Source organism: Pristiophorus japonicus, chromosome 7, assembly GCF_044704955.1.
Source record: "Pristiophorus japonicus isolate sPriJap1 chromosome 7, sPriJap1.hap1, whole genome shotgun sequence".
NCBI lineage: Eukaryota > Metazoa > Chordata > Chondrichthyes > Pristiophoridae > Pristiophorus > Pristiophorus japonicus.
Genome location: NC_091983.1, coordinates 106,254,758 through 106,275,888, shown reverse-complemented (window position 1 = coordinate 106,275,888; position 21,131 = coordinate 106,254,758). Strand labels below are relative to the sequence as shown.

Below are 21,131 nucleotides of genomic sequence, written 5' to 3'. Positions count from 1 at the left end.
ATTATGCACTGAGGCCCTTGACCTTTCACCTAGGCTCTCAATATAAAGGGCTACCCATGTAGTTTCCCAGAAGTATATGGTCTCTGCTTGGTATCATTCCTGATCACTTCACAGTTGGGAAAATGCCATCTGCGATAAAGTATCCACAAAGCAATGTCCGCCGCTCTAAATGACAACACTGCCATTGTTGAAATTACTTTCATTACACCTTTGAAAGATCAGATTGCAACTGAACTGACCAATAAAGATGGCAGGGCAAGTTGATAAGGTGGTTTAAACAAATAAAGGTTACTTGGACTTATAAATAGAGGAATAGAATATAAAAGCAAAGAGATCATGCTAAAACTTTATAGTTCATTGGTTGGGCCTCAGCTGGAGTATTGTGGACAATTCTGGGCACCACACTTCAGGAAATATGTCAAGGCCCTAGAAAGGGCACAGAGGAGGTTTACCAGGGATGAGGGACTTGAGTTATGAGGAGAGGTTGGAAAAGTTAGGACTGTTCTTCTTGGAACAGAGACGGTTAAGAGGTGACCTAATAGAGGTTTTAAAGATGATAGATTTTGATAACGTAAATAGGAGAAAATATAATCCCTCTGGTGAGTGGGTCAATAACCAGAGATCATAGATTCAAAATCATTGGAAACATTTCTATAGGGAGATGAGAGTCATCGGGATCTGGAACACTCTACCTGAAAAGGTGGTGGAAGCTGATTCCATAATAATTTTAAAAGGGAGTTGGACAGGTACTGGAGAATGAGGAATTTAAAGGGTTAAGGACAAAACACAGGGATGTGGGACTAAGCACGAGTGCTCTTTCAAAGAGCAAGCACAGGCACAGCCTCCTGTGCTGTAAGATTTTGTAAGACCATAGGTTGGTGTTGCATAATACATATATCCACCATTACTATTTTTTGGATTGTTCAAACAAGAATGCTAAATTCTCAAGAATATTTGTTTTATCTACTTTATCCTTTAGACTACACCCTAGACATCATTGTTATGCTGACTTTCTCTATAAGCCAACTGTCTGCATTTGAGTGGTTGCACTGAGTATTTGAAACCTCCTGTCCCCTTTGTCCACATTTGACCATGTGTATGGCTTGTCCCGCCACTCTCACTGTTTAATGCATGTGTTCTGCCGCATTGCATGGCTCCTGAACTCAGCGGACAGTAATGTGGTCAGGGTGGGTAGGGAGACAGAGAAGCATGGATGACTAGGCTGGAGCAAAAAGATTTCCTCTCCAAAAAGACCTCTGCTGTCTGCACACCAGTAAATGATCTGCTCCTGATTATTAATCCATTTTAAAAACCATCTCATGCTGGATCTCTTCAACTCCTTGAATTATTTTGAAGAAGCCAAAAACCTTGCAGTCTCTGAGCAACTCTGGTAAGAGATTAAAAAAAAATTAAATGTAGCAGTTACATCGAGGATTCTGCTTTCCTTAGTATAAGCTCCTTGTATTGAAAGTTGAGCAGCTGGATAACTAACACTCGTGGACAACTTTCATCAGATGAGTGTATGTTGTGCCCATTCTACTGTTGGAGCAGGTTTCTCTAGCTGGGGAAGTGCTTTCAGGAAGCTTTCCATAAATGTGACAAGTTAGGCCGTTTGATCGCTTCCAGAACTCTGAATAAATGGAGATTAATCCAGTGAGACTGGTTACTGTGGTCATGAATTTTGGACTCTCATAGCCAGTTGCAAGATAAGAAACATTTTTAAGTTGTCCCACCAATGCAAGAGCGGAAGTGAACAGCAAAAAAAAGAGGCGAAGTTCAAACAAGAAAGGAGAAGAGAGAGAGATGAATAGAGAAGGAGGAAATGGGAGAGTAACATATACAGGAATGGGTATCAGAGAAAATCAGAATAAGGGAGGGCAACAAAGAGAAATAGAGAAAGCAGGACAATACAGAAACAAAACTAATAAGGGAAAATAATGAAGCGAAGAATAATAGAATAGCACTGAATCACACAGATAGAGGGAAAGGATGCAGGAGACTGAGATTGAAAGGGATAGAGCATTAGAGAGTAAGATAGAGAAATGTCCTCATGCAAGAGGATAAACTACAACAACAACTTGTATTTATATAGCGCTTTTAACGTAGTGAAACATCCCAAGGCGCTTCACAGGAGTATTATGCGATAAATATTTGACACCGAGCCGCATAAGTAGAAATTAACGCAGGTGACCAAAAGCTTGGTCAAAGAGGCATGTTATGCGGAGGAAAGAGAGGCAGAAAAGTTTTGGCAGGGAGTTCCAGAGCTTTGGGCCTTAGGCAACAGATGGCACGGCCACCAATGGTTGAGCAGCTACAATCAGGGATGCTCAGGAGGGCAGAATTAGAGGAGTGCAGACATCTTGGCGGGGGGGGGGGGGGCGGGAGAAGATTACAGAGATAGGGAGGGGTTTGAAAATAAGGATGAGAATTTTGAAATCAAGGTGTTGCTTAACTGGAAGCCAATGTAGGTCAGCAAGCACAGGGGTGATGGGTGAGCAGGACTTGGTGCAGGTTAGGACACAGGCAGCCGAGTTTTAGATCATCTCTCGTTTACATAGGGTAGAATGAGGGAGGCCAGCCAGGAGTGCATTGGAGGTATGGATGAGGGCTTCAGCAGCGGATGAGCTGAGGCAAGGGCGGAGATGGGCGCTGTTAGAGGTGGAAATAGGCAGTCTTAGTTATGCTGCGGATATGTGGATGAAAGCTAATTTCAGGGTCAATTATGACACCAAGGTTGGTTCAGCCTCAGACAGGAGTTGGGAAGAGGTATGAAGTCACTGTTTAGGGAACGGAGTTTGTGGCAAGGACCAAAAACAGTGACTTTGATCTTCAATATTCAATTGGAGAACATTTCTGCTCATCCAGAACTGAATGTTGGACAAGCAATCTGACAATTTAGAGACCGAGGTTTGAGGTCGGCCATTAAACACACTGAGAAGGATTCCACTTAGTTACTAACTGTACTGCTTGAGACAGAGAGAATGAATCAGGCTGGGGATTGACCTGACCTGTAAACCAGGGGCTGGCACAGGGAGACTCATCAGCCTCAAACAGGAGGGACACTCTGATTCCAAGCCAAGGAGTGGGTGAGTGGGCACTTTTTAAGACTTTGGGGAGTGGGCAGATGGGAACTATAATGGCACTACTGTTTCATTTTATTTTTGACTATGTTTGAAAAAGGGTGCATCAGGAATTGTGCAAAGATTAAATGTGTTAACTGGAAGAGTGTAATATTAACAATGTTTAGATGCATAACTAGTCTCTAGAAATAATTTCTTCAAACCTCTGTTGTTCTTCTATAAAGGGTGAATTGACCATATCAAACTTTTAACGTCAACTTGGTTCTTGGTTCTCTTGGTTCTCCTGTCCTATAATTCAACTAATTGTTAAATTCCTTACAGCAGTAAGCTATTGAATGTAATCTTATGTTAATATGTCTATTTCAATAAATTCCGATTACTATATTTATATTTCATAATTTAACTGTTTTCATGTAGGCCTGTGGTGTTATGTTTACTATACAATACCGTATCATATTCCATAGGCCTATATTTAGACAAGTTTTTGGATTGTCAGCACCTTGAAGTATTGGTCAGCTCTTATGAGCTTTCTGGTTTGATATGTATGGGCTTCCACAATATTCAATGTATTTTTCTTCAGCCACTATAACAAATACATTAATATAACTATTGGTATGTTCATTTATACATTTTGTAGAAGCTTTCAATTTCTGTACGGATTATTTAAATTTCACTGAATGACGTGACTTTTTTTTTAAAAGCTCAAAACCAATGTATGACCCGACCTCTCAACTCCTGCCTTTTTGTTCTCTTGGCAGAATTGGAGGTTATGGTGAATTCAATGTAAATTAGGACAATTGGTGAAATCATTGGCCCATTTACTGTTAATACATTAAATGGGTTAGTTTGTTAAATTATTACACTACTGCTTCTGGTTTGGGTGAAATTTGAAGGTGCAAGTCCTATTGGAAATCCAATGTTGAATTTGAGGACCAGTTGAGAGAGGTTTGAATTTTTTTTACATGCTTCTTTCCTTTTCATTACAATACACTCCTTAAGCATATTATGTTGTTGGCCACATTCAGTGAACAACTGATCTTTTGTTTATTTTTTCCCCTACTTTGTTATCTTACAGTGTGAGGAATTGGACGACTTTGTACTTGAGTGCCTTCTCTCTCTGCTAGGCTGTCTCAGCAGCTTGTTCCTTTTATTGAAGGTTATTTGCTGAACAATGTCTTATTCTCTTCCTGCTTTCATGTATTACTGTTTCTGTAGTCATTTATCCATTTGTGCTTTATTGATGATATATCCTCAGTGCACATGACCAAGATTTTTAAGCATTCTCCAGAAATCTTTCAAGAGCTTATTTATTTAACAAGTGGAAAGATCTGTTTAGATATAAAAACAGAAAATGCTGGAAATACTCAGCAAGTCAGGCAGCATCTGCAACATTTTGTTTTTGTGATCTATTTAGATATGCAGCTTCATCAGTAAACAAATTGCATCTACAGAGGGCCTCAGGGCACAACAGCATTCATTATCCATTGTCTGTGCAGGATCAGAAAGATGATGCACATATTTGAATATCTGTTTTATAATTACATAACACAGGTTGTGTTTCCCAATTTCACATAAGGAAGCTGCCTATTCTTAAAATTAGTGGGACTGGGCTTTGTTTTCTACATTTTGTTTTTAACCCAGATGGTTCCTGGGAGGCATGATGATAAGAACCACAACTGTAGTTCGACACATTTTGTTTATTGCAGACTGCAATCAGAGTATTTGTCAGACACTAGTGGTTATAACTTTTGAGAAACCAAACAATATGAATTTTGCCACATTGGCAAATCACTAATAGTCAAATATAGGAAATTATGGCTACATGCCCTTTCACTTCAAGAAAGATGGTCTCCTTTGTCAGGGTGGCAGGAGTAAACTAATACAAATCATATCAATTTGTGAGTTCTAAAAGTGCTTATGACAAAAATCATAAATGTTAATTTTATGCTTTTAAAATAACTAATTATTTGGAGAGGTCTTGATAAGGATGTGGATAGAATGTCCTGCAAAGTTTCTTTGAGCCTGAATGTGACTGTGCTGGTAGAATCAGTGATAACCAGTTAGTTATAATTGCCTATAATTGAGGATGAAGACCATACGTACTGTTGAACACTGTCCTGTATCCCTTGAAGATGGGAGCTATTCACCATATTTTTTCCTCTCTGGAGATGCAGTGCCTGTGATATATTAACAAAATGAAAGTAAGCAGTAAAGCACATCCATACTTTCCAATTCCTATAAAAGTCCATTGTTGCATACCATTTGCTCTATTCAGTCATACTTTATTGCTTGCTGCTATGTTTTCTATACTAGGTTTACTAATGCTTTCTATCTTTGTGTTTTCATTTAACAACCTTATTAATCTCAGATTTTCATTTTGTTTTTTCTTGCTGTTCTGCTTGTATTAAAGTATTTACACATTGGCTTCAATTTTTCCCTCTGTGACAGTGAAGTTTACTTTTGTGCAGTACAATCCAAAATGGCAGTGCTGCTAGCAAAAAATGAATCAAAGACTACTTATTCTGTGCTGCTATTGAGCCAGTTCTGGAAATGATTTCTGGGCCCCTTCCCATTAACCCCTCCCATCCCAGCCAAACCATTCTTTGGCTGATGAGCTGGGAAGAGGAGCTGCTCCTGAGTTGCTACCTTTAAAGAGTTGCAAAGATCTTCTAAGAAGTAAATGAGAGCAGCTGAGGTGATTTGTCCACTGATTGTTTTTTTTCCTCTATCCCTTCCTTCCATGGAGCTCTGGTAACATGGCTGCATTTGGATATTCTGCGGGGAGGGAGGGAGGAGTGTCTGATTGTCAACACAGGAATTCTTAATGACACAACCGCTGTTTCTATTGCTGTTTTTGAAAGGTATCAAAGGGAAAATTAGACACAGAATTCCTTGGTAAAATAAGATGCCAATACTTCAGATTGCTTTTGGGAGGTGGGTGGTTGAAAGATTATTATTGGATTTGGTGCTTCATGAGTGAAACCATATTTTTATTTTTTTTAAATGTCCTTCCTTTCTGTGGCATTAATGTCTCATTGGAAGCAGAGCACATTGAATAAAAATGTACAAAGATTGTGGCCCTGCTCTGTTATCAACCACCCTGGAGCCTTTCCAATGCTTTGCCACTGAAAGAATCCTTGGACATAGAAAATGCAAATCTTTGATGGCTTGTAAAATGGCTTAGTAGCAACTAAAGTAGTGTTAGCAGCAAGATGTCAAAGGGAAAATTGGGGCCATTGTTTTTTTAATGAAGACTTGCGTGTAGTGTTTGCTTCAACAATGTGAAGTATGGAGTAGTTTCATGCTGAATAAAGTGTTTATCCATTAGAAGATGGTTAGTGGACATTCTCCCATCACTTGCTGTCGGCACACAGTTTTAGATATTCCTGCAATAAGCTGGGTAAATCTTATAACTGCACCAGAAAAAAAAAACTTAACTGTTCATTCAGTCTTAGAAAAATGTGGACCGGAGCAGAAACTTACTGAGCCCGAGGATTAATAAATCTCAAATTAAAAAGCAACAGTGTGTTTACAGACCTGTAATCCAACCCCTAAATAACAACTGATACTGCATCACTCAATCAATTTGGTACATTGTTTTAGAAATAAATTATCTTTTCAAGAACTACAAGTTATCTGCAACCTTCACAATTTGTATTTTTTTACATCATTAGACATGAGTACAAGACTCGCGTAACACCAACAACTCGTATTTAAATGGCGCCTTTAACATAGTAAAACGTCCCAAGGTGCGTCACAGGAACATTATAAAACAAAATTTGACACTGAGCCACATGAGATATTAGGGCAGATGATCGAAAGCTTAGTCAAAGATGTAGGTTTTAAGGAGGGTCTTCAAGGAGGAAAGAGAGGTATAAGGAGGGAATTCCAGAGCTTCGGGCCTTGGCAGCTGAAGGCAAACTTCTGTTAAAACTAGAATGAAAGAAATGTATATAATCTTAGAACTTTTCATCCTAAACTCATTTCCTGGAATTCTGCCCTTTTGCGGGAAGAAATTTTAATGCACAGTAACTAATCATTTGCTGGGCTTGAGGAGTGTGTGATAGACTATTGATGTAGGCCTTCTGATTTTGAGATTTTATTTTTCATAAATTGGAGTAAAAAAAAAAATGCATGAAATCACCCACAAGCAATTAAGTGATTTTCAGTTCAAACTACAATCAGAAAACTTGGCTTTTTCTAAGATTTCTGATTGTAAACATTTGGTTTTATTTTTAGCTGAAAATTACATTCAAAATACAGCAAAACAATTTGGAAGGAAACAAAAAAAGACTATAAATAATAAACATTTACAACTGTCTCAGCGTGCATCATTTGCACCTTGTCATCTGTGGAACTTCAGTCAGCCATTTTGTGTGTTGGCACACTCTATGTGGCTGATGCAGAGGAAAGATAAAATGTACCATTCACCAATCAAGAACATTGCTGCATATGAATTGAAATATGCCAGTGTTTCCAGCTCCATACTGGGTTTAATACTAATTTTGGAATGCATCCTTGTGGGTGTAGTTATTAGGTTAAACCCTAAAATCAGAAGGCTTAGCCCTAGGTAAATTTGTAACTTGCTTGTTGTCTCCAGTACAATTTTTTGGTCAGCTAGCTCTTATCAGCCACCCCAGTCAGTTCAAATGCATCCCACCTTGTAAGGCCATCGAAGACACATTTTTTAAGTGTACCCTCTGACTGAGTATCAGTATAAGAATATTGTTGATTTGATACAGGATTGACGCAACCATCGGTGGAGAGATCTTATTTTGATGGTCCAACTTTAAGTAAAGGATAGTAATCATTTATTTCCAAATTCAAGTAATGTTAATTACTCAGAAGCAAGGATTAAACAACAACTTGCAAGTTTCTTCATTGCAGTTGCACGTTAATGTATTAAATGCCATCAACAGCGTCCTAAATCACAGATCAGGATGTATTCAGACCACACTATAAATGCAGTGATACCCTTCCACGCATCTGAAGATTAGTGTGGTGGAACTAGCTAATTGGTTGTTTTTTTTTGTAGGTGAAGGGTAATTTACAATACATTCAGAATTGGAACCTATGTGCTATGCTGTATTAGAAGGGAGAGAGAAAACAGGGAATTATAGACTGGTTAGCCTGACATCGGTGGTGAGGAAAATGCTGGAATCAATTATTAAAGATGTAATAGCAGCGCATTTGGAAAGCAGTGATAGGATCGGTCCAAGTCAGCATGGGTTTATGAAAGGGAAATCATGCTTGACAAATCTTCTGGAATTTTTTGAGGATGTAATTAGTAGAATGGATAAGAGAGAACCAGTAGATGTGGTGTATTTGGACTTTCAAAAGGCTTTTGACAAGGTCCCACACAAGAGATTAGTGTGCAAAATTAAGGCACATGGTATTGGGGGTAATGTATTGACGTGGATAGAGAACTGGTTGGCAGACAGGAAACAAAGAGTGGGAATAAACGGGTCCTTTTCAGAATGGCAGGCAGTGACTAGTGGGGTACCGCAGGGTTCAGTGCTGGAATCCCAGCTATTTACAATATACATAATGATTTAGATGAAGGAATTGAATGTAATATCTCCAAGTTTGCAGATGACACTAAACTGGGTGGCGGTGTGAGCTGTGAGGAGGATGCTAAGAGGCTGCAGGGTGACTTGGACAGGTTAGGTGAATGGGCAAATGCATGGCAGATGCAGTATAATGTGGATAAATGTGAGGTTATCCACTTTGGTGGCAAAAACAGGAAGGCAGATTATTATCTGAATGGTGACCGATTAGTAAAAGGGGGGGTGCAATGAGACCTGGGTGTCATGGTACGTCAGTCATTCAAGGTAGGCATGCAGGTACAGCAGGCAGTAAAGAAAGCAAATGGCATGCTGGCCTTCATAGCGAGGGATTTGAGTTTAGGAGCAGGGAGGTCTTATTGCAGTTGTACAGGGCCTTGGTGAGACCACACCTTGAGTATTGTGTGCAGTTTTGGTCTCCTAATCTGAGAAAGGACATGCTTGCTATTGAGGGAGTGCAGCGAAGGTTCACCAGACTGATTCCCGGGTTGGAAGGACTGACATGAGGAAAGACTGGATTGGCTAGGCTTATACTCACTGGAATTTGGAAGAATATGAGGGGATCTCATAGAAACTTATAAAATTCTGATGGGATTGGACAGGTTAGTTGCAGGAAGAATGTTCCCGATGTTGGGAAAGTCCAGAACCACGGGTCACAGTCTAAAGATAAAGGGGTAAGCCATATAGGACCGAGATGAGGAGAAACTTTTTCACCCAGAGAGTTGTGAACCTGTGGAATTCTCTGCCACAGAAAGTTGTTGAGTCTAGTTCGTTGGACATATTCAAAAGGGAGTTAGATGTGACCCTTACGGCTAAAGGGATCAGGAGGCATGGAGAGAATGCAGGGGTGGGGTACTGAGGTTGCATAATAAGCCATGATCATATTGAATGGCAGTGCAGGCTCGAAGAGCCGAATAGCCTGTTCCTGCACCTATTTTCTATGTTTATCCTGGAACCACATTGTCTTAGTAGTACAATGACTCAGTTTGCACAAACATCCTAAAACTGCATGCAGTTTTGGTTTCCATATTTACGAAAGGATATATTTGCTTTGGAGGCAGTTCAGAGAAGGTTCACAAGGTTGATTCCAGAGATGAGGGGGTTGACTTATGAGGAAAGGTTGAGTAGGTTGGGCCTCTACTCATTGGAATTCAGAAGAATGAGAGGTGATCTTATCGAAATGTATAAGATTATGAGGGGGCTCGACAAGGTGGATGCAGAGAGGATATTTCCGCTGATAGGAGAGACTAGAACTAGAGAGCATAATCTTAGAATAAGGGGACCGCCCATTTAAAACTGAGAAGAGGAGAAATTTCTTCTGAGGGTTGTGGATCTGTGGAATTCGTTGCCTCAGCGAGCTGTGGAAGCTGGGACATTGAATAAATTTAAGACAGAAATAGACAGTTTCTTAAACGATAAGGGGTTATGGGGAGCGGGCAGGGAAGTGGACCAGAGTCCATGATCGGATCAGCCATGATGGTATTAAGTGGCGGAGCAGGCTCGAGGGGCCGTATGGCCTTCTCCTATTTCTTATGTTCTATATAGAGTGCAGGCTCCATTTACTATGAATGTATAAAATAATTGATAATTTAAACTTTGTAATAAGTTAGCGTTGTTATGTGGCTTATTGGGACTGTTACGACTTTTAATGTTAAAATGTGTCTCGTTCAATTAAAAAAAATATATATATATTGTAAGGCCCTGAATCTAAAAAATATAATTTAAACTAATCAAAATGAATGTAATTTGAAATAGATTTGATATAGTGGAGGGCAGGGGATTGGAATCCCCACATGTATTGTCAACACAGTTACCTTGGGAATATTCAATTATTTTTTTCATTCCAGGGAAATGGACATTGCTGGCAAAGCCAGCATTGCCCATCCCAAGTTACTCTGAGAAGGTTATGGTGAGCCACCTGCTTAAACCTCTGGTAGCGGTTTCATACAACTGAGTGGCTCACTGGGCCACTTCGGAGGGCAGTTAAGAATCAACCACAGTGGTGTGGGACTGGAGTCACATTCAGGCTAGATGCATTGATGGCAGTTTTCCTTCCCTTGTTGGTTTTTAACGATAACCCCAACCATTTTCATGGTCACTTTAACTGACACCAACTTTTTAATTCCAGATTTCTTTTTAAATGAATCAATTTCTCAAAATGTTTTTGGTTTTTAACTAATATTGGCCGGATTATTGGTCCAGGCTAGTACTAGTCCAGTAACATGACCACTACACTACCATAGCCCCAGACCTCCTATACCCCCATAGCAATGAAAGTAAATATTGGTTCTGAAAATACTATGTCTGAAAGTGTCCCTTCCTCCTCATGCTCTGAAGATCTCTCTCTCATTTTCTGTGCAGCTGAATTAAATTGCTTCTTTTGTTATTATAATACACTTTCCTAAACAATTAACTTGATAACTGCATTCATACAGATAATGTATAAATTGAGAGATATATGGCTACGATGCCTAGAATCTGATTACTTTTAATATTCAGTCTGTGTGCAGCAAGCGGTGGCTGCAATGAGTGCAGGGTCATACCTGTGCACATTGAGCATTTCCATCTCGGTGGTTGTTGTAAGATGCATGTGCCATTTGCACTTTTAGGACTAATTTATGTTAAAAGTAGCAGCTAAAAAGTAAGTGTGTATTCAGCAGCAGTTATGTTGCTCTGTATAATTCAACAGGAACTGCGAGAAAGCTACAGCAAACAGCAGTTTGCCCTTGAGCAGCTCTATCGAATCAAGGATGATAAAATTCGAGCAATCGAAAGAAAAAAAGGTGAAGAACTCACGAGGAAAAAAAGGGAAGAGGAGGATGCTGTGAGGTGAATTTGTCTGTGATTTTTTTTAATGCTTAAAGATTGAACTTTTGTTTCCAAAAATTGTAGTTAAAAGTTCTTGAATTCTAAAGAAGCACTTCAAACGTTTTAATCGTGACGCATTGTAGATATTGGAAATGCTTATGGTCACCATGATCCACATATGTTTTTTAAATTGAGAAACCTAGATGAAGGGTCAAGAGTAGGAGAGAAGGTGAGATCAGTTTAAAAAAAGAGTTGCTAGAAATTGTTGCAGGATGTTTTGACTCATCGGCTGAGGTCTTCCTGAATGCTTCTGCTTATCATTCTAAACTCACTGCCTCTTGTCTCTTTCTCCAGCAAAGATGGTAGATTAGTTTGATTGACTCAGCAGATACTATGCTTGAAGCAATCAAATATGGATCATTAATCCCCTCTCTATCAGAAGCTCCACTATAGCTCTGCCAAACACCTTGGCTGTGAAAGTTGCTATAGATCCAGAAAGAAATTTCATGGTACACGGAGAATGATATATTATTGAAACAGTTGCTATTTATATCTTTGTTAATAACATGTTGATCTTTATAAGCTATAGATAATTTTGTTTGAATGTAACATGTTGTGTACTTAAAAAAAGACCCTGATGCTGTCAATTACAGTGCAGCTTTTCCCTTTAGTCTGGAGGGAGGGGGAGTTTAAGGCACAGTAGTTTCCACTGCACTGGTGATTGGCCCATCTATATCTACAAAGAAGTTGTCCAGTTGTTTTTTTTTAACCCCTCCTGTCTTTTCTCATTCCTAGTTTCTCTTTCTCCCTCCTCTTCACCCCCACCCCCACCCACCCACACTCACACACACAATAAAGCAAGTTGGTGTACACTGTTAGCAATGATCCAGCCAAAAACTTGTAAAGCTCTCCTCTCCAATGCTTTGGATGCAAGTCAAGACTGGAGATTGTAACTGAGAAGACCCCGTATGGTTTCTGGGCTGACCTGCTTTCATCATAAGTGGTTCTGCAGCATTAAGTTGTAATAAGAGTTTGTCTTTACTTTTTTTTTAGAAAAGCAAAGCAAGAAAAAGAAAATCTTTGGAAATTAAAAGTCAAAAGAGAAGAGGACGTAAGGCAGCAGAAGCTGGAAGAAGAACGACTCCAAGACAAAATCCGTGAAGAAGAAAATAGGAAAACCGAGGAATCTGCTGCCAGGCAAAGGGAAATAGAAGCACAAAGTCAAAGGCTGGCTGAGGAGAAGCGTCGTCGTGAAGAAGAGGAAAGAAAGCGACTTGCACAGCTTCAACGAGAAGCCGAAGAGAAGCGTTGGCATGAAGAAGAAGGAAAAAGGAGAGCTCAGATTCTAAGAGAAGCAGAGGAGAAACGCCAGCGTGAAGAAGAAGAAAAGAGAAGACAAGCAATAAAACGAGATGAGCCTGAGAAACGTCAGTCAAAGACTGATGTGCAAGATAAATTTAAAGATCTCCTGAAACATTTTGATGATAAGCCAATGTATGGATCAAGGAAAGAAGGTAAATATATTGGGTCCTCACTAAAACAGTCGAATGTGCTCACTTCTGATTCAGTAGGTTGTGGGTCCAAGTCATACTCCAGAGACGTGAGCACATAATCCAGGCTGACATTTCAGTGCAGTACTGAGGGAGTGCTGCACTATCGGAGTTGCATTCTTTCAGAAGAGACATTAAACCAAGGCCCCATCTGCCGTCTCAGGTGGATGTAATAGATCCTATGGCACTATTTGAAGAAGAGCAGGGCAGTTTGTCCGATGGCTTGGCCAATATTTATCCCTCAATTAACATCACTAAAACGGATTATCTGGTCGTTATCACATTGCTGTTTGTAGAACTTTGCTGTGCGCAAATTGGCTGCTGCATTTCCTACACTACAAAAAAAAAATGTTTCATTGGCTGTAAAGTGCTTTGGGACGTCCTGAGATCATGAAAGGTGCCATATAAATGCAAGACTTTCTTTATAACGGTTTATCGAATCCCTTCTGTGTAATCAACACATTTCAATATTGTGCTCTTTAATCATTGGGATGGAGGGAGGGAGGGAGGGTGGGTGTGTGGGTGTGTTTGTAGATCCCTGATGTACACTGCTTCCAATCTCAATGACACTCTTTAAACCTAAGCCTTGACATTTTACATCAGCTACTTTTTCAAAAAGCTTAATTTATCAAACATAACATGCCTTCAATAAATCATTGCTGGCTTCCTTTCTAAATGCTCATTCATTTTATCTTTCATTATGGATTCTCGGAATTTGCACAAAACTGATGTTAAACTAACTAGTTTCTGGTTTATCCCTCCCTCCCTTGAACAAATGTATTAAATTGGCTACCCACCAGTCCCCTAGAACTCTATGCATATCTAAGGAAGATTGAAAAATTGTGATCACAGCCTCTGCTATTTCCCCTCTAATTTCCTTGACCAGCTGTCATCCACTTCAAGTTTATTTTCAGTAATGTACTTTTTTAAAGGAAAATTACCATTGAAAAAGTCGACGTTCATACTTTACATTGTCTTCAGTGTTTTATACAAAAAAAAACTTTCGTTATTTTCACTGTACTAATAAGAACATAAGAAATAGGAGCAGGAGTAAGCCATTTGGCCCCTCGAGCCTACTCTGCCATTTAATAAGATCATGGCTGATCTGACCTTGGGCTCAGCTTTTCTCTGCCCGCTCCCCATAACTCTTCAAAAATCTGTCTTATCTCCACGTTTAAATATATTCAATAACCCAGCCTCCACAACTCTCTGGGGCAGAGAATTCTAGAGATTTACGACCCTCTGAGAGAATAAATTCCTCCTCATCTCAGTTTTAAATGGGCAGCCCCTTATTCTTAAAACTATGCCTCCAGTTCTAGATTCCCTCACGAGTGGAAACATCCTCTCTGCATCTACCTTGTTGAGCCCCCTCAGTATCTTATGTTTCAATAGAATCCCCTCTCATTCTTCTAAACTCCAATGAGTGTAGGCCCAACCTACTCAACCTTTCTTCATAAGTCAACCCCCTCATCTCAGGAATCAACCTTGTGAACCTTCTCTCAACTGCCTCCAATGCAAGTATTTCTCTCCTTAAATAAGGAGACCAAAACTGTCCGCAGTACTCTAGGTGTGGTCTCACCAATACCCTGCACAGTTGTAGCAGGACTTCCTTGTTTTTATACTCCATTCCCCTTGCAATAAAGGCCAACATTCCATTTGCCTTCCTGATTACTTGCTGTACCTGCATACTAACTTTTTGTGTTTCATGCCACATTTAAAATCATGAAAGGGATAGTCAAGATATAGGCAGTGAGGTTGTTTCCACTGGTCGGGGAGGCTAGAACTAGGGGGCACAGCCTCAAAATACGGGGGAGCCAATTTAAAACCGAGTTGAGAAGGAATTTCTTCTCCCAGAGGGTTGTGAATCTGTGGAATTCTCTGCCCAAGGAAGCAGTTGAGGCTAGCTCATTGAATGTATTCAAGTCACAGATAGATAGATTTTTAACCAATAAGGGAATTAAGGGTTACGGGGAGAGGGCGGGGTAAGTGGAGCTGAGTCCACGGCCAGATCAGCCATGATCTTATTGAATGGCGGAGCAGGCTCGAGGGGCTAGATGGCCTACTCCTGTTCCTAATTCTTATGTTCTTATGCACCAGGTCCCTCTGTACTGCAGCATTTTGTAATTTTTCTCCATTTAAATAATAACTTGCTTTTTTTTATTTTTCCTGCCAAAGTGGATAACCTCACACTTTCCCACATTATGGGCCCAAGTTTCCACATGATTTGCACCTGATTTTTAGGAGCAACTGGTGGAGAACGGACTATCTTAGAAATCGCAATTCTCCACTTTTTTTTTCTGCAGTTCTAGTCAGGTAGAACTGTTCTACTTTGGAACAGAACTTTTTCTTCAAAAGGGGGCGTGTCCGGCCACTGACGCCTGATTTCAAAGTTTCCACAGTGAAAACGTACTCCAAACTAACTTAGAATGGAGCAAGTGAAGATTTTTGTAGAACTGAAAAAACCTGTTCTACACATTAAAAAATCAGGCGCAGGTTACAAATTAGGCGTCCAGAACGAGGTGGGGGGGGAGGGGGAGTCATTAAATTCTATAATAAATCCTTATTTATACTTATACAAATATTATACAAATAAATCCAACCTGAATAAACATTTATAAGCAAAGAAAAGATTAAATAAACCATCTTCCTACCTGTGTGAAAGTGCTTCAGCCAGCCTCTCAAGTTCGTTCGTTCCCGACTGCAGGGGGGGGGAGGAGGAAGCCGTTCCCGACGGCGGGCGGGAGGGAGGGAGTGCGGGACCGACCGACCGCCTGCCCGAACGCAGCGGGGGGGGGGGGGGAGGAAGACGTTCCCGACGGCGGGCGGGCCCGACCGCAGCGGGGGGGGGGGGGGGAGGAGACAGTGAGAAGGCTGCAGGAAGCCTCAGTGATGATGTGCTGATGGCAATGTGCTTTTATTAAAAAATGTTCAAAAATTAAACTGCTACAAAGAACTACATAAATGGCCGAGTGCCAATGTTTCCTTCACACTGCGCGAACGCTCCAACGCACACGCGCAGCGTTGCTGGCAGGAAAAAAACTAATTTAAATAGTATCCGCCCCCTCCCACTTACAAAATCGGTGCGAGTGTAGGCTCCGCCCCTCTGGGCGCCGCGCCAAACAGACAAGGAGCTGCAGGGCTCTCCAGAATCACGAGTTTTTTTTCCGACGCCGTTTTAGGCACGAAAAACGGGCACCCAGCTCAGGGGGGGCGCCTGTTTTTTATCGTGTGGAAACTTGGGCCCTATACTCCATCTGCCAAATTTTTTCCCACTCACTTAGCCTGTCTATATCCCTTTGCAGATTATTTGTGTCCTCCTCATGATTTGCTTTCGCACCCATCTTTGTATCATCAGCAAACTTGGCTACATTACACTCAGTCCCTTCATCCAAGTCATTAATATAGATTGTAAATAATTGAGGCCTCAGCACCGATCCCTGTGGCACCCCACTAGTCACTGCCAACCGGAAAATGTTCCATTTATCCCGATTCTCTGTTTTCTGTTAGTTAGCCAATCTTCTGTCCATGCTAATATATTACCCCCAACTACGTGAGCTTTTATCTTGTGCAGTAACCTTTTATGTGGCACCTTATCGAATGCCTTCTGGAAATCCAAATACACCACATCCACTGAGTCCCTCTTGTCCACCCTGCTCATTACTTCCTCAGAGAACTCCAGAAAATTTGTCAAACATGATTTCCCTTTCATAAAATCATGCTGACTCTGCTTGACTGCATTATGTTTTTCCACAAGTCCTGCTATCTCTTTTTTAATAATGGACTCCAGCATTTTCCCAACAACAGATGTTAGGCTAATTAGTCTATAGTTTCCTGCTTTCTGTCTCCCTCCTTTTTTAAATAGAGGCATTACATTTGCAGTTTTCCAATCCACTGGGACCTCTCCAGACTCTAGGGAATTTTGGTAGATTGCAACCAATGCATCCACTATCTCTGCAGCCACCCTAGGATGCAGGCCAACTGGTCCAGGGGACTTGTCCACCTTTAGTTCCATTATTTTACTGAGTACTTTTTCTTTAGTGATAGTGATTGTATTAAGTTCCCCTCTCCCTATAGCCCCTTGATTATCTATTATTGTGATGTTTTTAAGTGTCTTCTACTGTGTAGACTGATAGAAAATATTTGTTCAAAGTCTCTGCTATTTCCCTGTTCCCCATGATTAATTCCCCAGTCTCATCCTCTAGGGGCCCAATATTTACTTTAGTTACCCTCTTCCTTTTTATGTACCTGTAGAAACTCTTACTATCTGTTTTTATATTCCTTGCTAGTTTACTCTCATAATCCATCTTCTCTCCCGATATTTTTTTAGTCCTTCGCTCGTTTTTTTTTAATTTCCCATCCGCTGGCCCCCCACTAATCTTGGCTACATTGTATGCCATTGTTTTCAATTTGATACCATCCTTTACTACCTTAGTTAGCCATGGATGGTTCTCCTTCTCAAAGTCTTTCCTTCTCACTGGAATATATTTTTGTTGAGAGTTATGAAATATCTCCTTAAATGTCTGCCACTGCTCATCAACCGAATTACACTTTAATCTATTTTCCCAGTCAACTCTAGCCAACTCTGCCTTCATACCTTTGCAATCGCCTTTATTTAAGACCAGGACACTGGTTTGAGACTCAACTTTCTCACCCTCCAACTAAATTTGCAATTCAGCCATTCTATGATTATTCTTTCTGAGAGGATCCTTTACTATGAGATCATTTATTAATCCTTTCTCATTACACAGTACCACATCTAAGATAGCCTATTCCCTGGTTGGTTCCACAAAGTACTGTTCAAGGAAACCATCCCCGATACACTTTATGAACTCTTCCTCAAGGCTACCTTGGCCAATTTGATTTGTCCAATCAATATTTAAAAAATTTAAATCACCCATGATTATTGCTGTACTTTTCTTACAAGCCTCCATTATTTCTTGATTTATACTCTGTCAAACAGTGTAGCTACTGTTAGGGGCCCTATAGACTACTCCCACCAGTGACGACTTCTTCTTATTATTTCTTATCTTGATCTTCTGAGCCAATATCAGTTTGGTCTTTTTCTATTGGGCAAGCAGAACTGGTATTCTGTCAGTCATAAACATTTCCAGAAGTTGTTTAAATTGGTGTATGCTGGGAGCTAACCTGTTGGCTTGAGTTTTGTGAGCTAACAGCGATGGGTCTAGCAACCTTCACGAGCTCAATACTTGGATTTCTCATAGAGGAACAAGCCTTCAGTGGGAAAGTTTGTTACAGGCATTTCAAATGTACAAAAATGCTTTTGTGTAGTTCAGTTTAATAATTTTCTTGTGAATTATATAATTTTTTGTGTATTACATTGCACACCTTATTCTAATCATAAGTGCTCAGTTTAGTAGACTATTCAAAAAGGTGAACAAAAGCTTTAAAAAAATTGAAACGATTTACTCAAATCACTTTTCCTTTTATAAGCGTAATTGTTGACCATGCATAATCATTATTTTTACATGTCCTTCAAAGTTCCTCATTGGTAGTTTTTCTCGAGCTGCTTTCCTCAAGTTTGTTTTCTCTTTCCCTCTTCATTTCTGATTTTCTTTGTTCACAGCTATTGACTTCTTAACCTCTTATTCACAGAGCTCACAGCATTCTCTTTATCTAAATAATGATCAGATTTTGCTGCTTGATACTATCTGTCAAAATGAGAATATGGCCAATCTTGTGAATGAGAGTCACTTGCTCTCAGTCTAAAATGATCATATGCCTGCTGACCAAACTCAAACAAGAAATTAAGCTAGCAATTAGCAAATGAGTAATTTATTTTTTTGAATATTTTCTGTAGTGCCAGTCAACAAAAATAAAGTCTCCGTGCATAGAAAGTCTGCTATCTTGATGAATTATCGAGCATTATATCCATTTGAAGCAAGAAATAATGATGAACTCAGTTTCCAGACTGGAGATCTAATAGAGGTAGGAATTTGTTTTCAATCAAACGAGTTACTCACTTGGTTTTTATTTTGTGTTCGAGAGACTAATAAGTGGATAAATGAGGAGCCTGGAAAAACAATTGTGTTGTGGCCAAGTACAAAAGTGTCTCTAAAAATTCAGCTGACTATATAATTCCAAAACGTTACACAGGGGCATTTATTCCACACTGCTGGGGGGGGGAGGAGGAAGAGAGAGAGAGAGAGAGAGAGAGAGAGAGAGAGGGGGGGTGGGGGAGGAGGAAGAAGGGAGAGAGAGGGGGGAGGGGAGAGAGAGAGAGGGGGGGGAGGGGAGAGAGAGAGAGGGGGAGGGGAGAGAGAGAGAGGGAGGGAGAGGGGGAGAGAGAGAGAGGGGGGAGGGGAGCGAGAAGGGGGGAGGGGAGAGGGAGGGAGGGGGGTGAGAGGGAGGGAGGGGGGAGAGAGGGGGGGAGGGGAGAGGGAGAGGGGAGGGGAGAGGGAGAGAGGGGGGGGAGGGGAGAGAGGGGTGGGGAGGGGAGAGAGAGAGAGGGGGGAGAGAGTGGGGAGGGGAGAGAGAGAGAGAGGGGGGAGAGAGGGGGGAGGGGAGAGAGAGAGATGGGAGGGGAGAGAGAGCGATGGGAGGGGAGAGAGAGAGATGGGAGATGGGAGGGGAGAGAGAGAGATGGGAGATGGGAGGGGAGAAAGAGAGATGGGAGGGGGGAGGCGAGAGAGAGAGATGGGAGGGGGGAGGGGAGAGAGAGAGATGGGAGGGGAGAGAGAGAGATGGGAGGGGGAGGGGAGAGAGAGAGAAGGGAGGGGAGGGGAGAGAGAGATGGGAGACGGGAGGGGGGAGGGGAGAGAGAGAGAGAGGGGGGAGCGAAGAGAGAGAGAGAGATGGGAGGGGGGAGGAGAGAGAGATGGGAGGGGGGAGGAGGGGGAGGGGAGAGAGATGGGAGGGGGGAGGAGAGAGAGATGGGAGGGGGGAGGAGGGGGGAGGAGGGGGGAGGGGAGAGAGATGGGAGGGGGGAGGGGAGAGAGATGGGAGGGGGGAGGGGAGAGAAATGGGAGGGGGGAGAGAGAGAGAAATGGGAGGGGGGAGAGAGAGAAATGGGAGGGGGGAGAGAGAGAGAGATGGGAGGGGGGAGAGAGATGGGAGGGGGGGAGAGAGAGAGATGGGAGGGGGGGAGAGAGAGAGATGGGAGGGAGGGAGAGAGAGAGATGGGAGGGAGGGAGGGAGAGAGAGAGATGGGAGGGAGGGGGGAGGGAGAGAGAGGATGGGAGGAGGGGAGGGAGAGAGAGATGGGAGGGAGGGGGGGAGAGAGAGAGATGGGAGGGGGGGAGAGAGAGGGGGGGAGAGAGAGAGATGGGAGGGAGGGGGGGAGAGAGAGAGATGGGAGGGAGGGGGGGGGCGGCGCTCGCAGGGCGGGTGGGGCGCTCTCAGTTCTTCTTTTTTCTCTCTCTCTCATGTCTGTCGGTGTCTCGTCTTCATTGTCTTTCTGTTTTTCTCTCTCTCATTGCATTTCTTTTCTCTCTCATTTTTTCTTTTTCTCTCTCATTTCTTTCTCTCTTCTTTCTTTTCTCTTTCTCTCTCATTTCTTTTCTTTCTCTTTCTTTGCTTTCTCTTTCATTTCTTTTTCTTTTCTCTTCTTTCCTTTTCTTCCTTTTCTCTTATCTCTCTCATTTCTTTTCTCTCTCATTTCTTTTCTCTCTCATTTCTTTTTCTTTTCTCTCTCATTTCTTTTTCTTTTCTCTCTTCATTTCTTTTCCTTTTCTTTTCTCTCTCATTTCTTTTCTTTTCTCTCTCATTTCTTTTTTCTTTCTCTCTCCCATTTCTTTTTCCTCTCTCATTTCTTTCTTTTCTCTCCCATTTCTTTTTCTCTCTCTCTCTCTCATTTCTTTTCTTCTCTCTCATTTCTTTTCTCTCTCTCATTCTTTTCTCTCTCTCATTCTTCTCTCTCTCATTTCTTTCTCCTCTCTCATTTCTTTCCTTTTCTCTCTCTCTCTCTCATTTCTTTTCTCTCTCTCATTTCTCTCTCTCTCATTTCTTTTCTTTTCTCTCTCTCTCATTTCTTTTCCTTTTCTCTCTCTCTCTTTCTTTTCCTTTTCTCTCTCTCTCATTCTTTTCCTTTTCTCTCTCTCTCATTTCTTTTCCTTTCTCTCTCTCTCATTTCTTTGCTTTTCTCTCTCTCTCATTTCTTTTCCTTCTCTTCT

The 21,131-nt window shown here is 41.4% G+C and overlaps 1 protein-coding gene across 7 annotated transcripts in view; it reads left to right on the top strand.

Annotated features, from left to right (window-relative positions):
- LOC139267231 (intersectin-2-like) overlaps window positions 1-21,131 on the top strand; it is a 297,091-nt gene that overhangs the window by 186,372 nt on the left and 89,588 nt on the right. For 6 of the 7 annotated variants that reach the window (XM_070885216.1, XM_070885214.1, XM_070885215.1 and 3 more), the window contains 4 exons: window positions 4,156-4,236; window positions 11,334-11,473; window positions 12,506-12,966; window positions 18,821-18,948. In XM_070885216.1, coding sequence (XP_070741317.1) covers window positions 4,156-4,236; window positions 11,334-11,473; window positions 12,506-12,966; window positions 18,821-18,948 — 810 coding nt within the window. The remainder of the gene's footprint in view (window positions 1-4,155; window positions 4,237-11,333; window positions 11,474-12,505; window positions 12,967-18,820; window positions 18,949-21,131) is intronic. The other variant, XM_070885218.1, reaches the window with a different exon arrangement.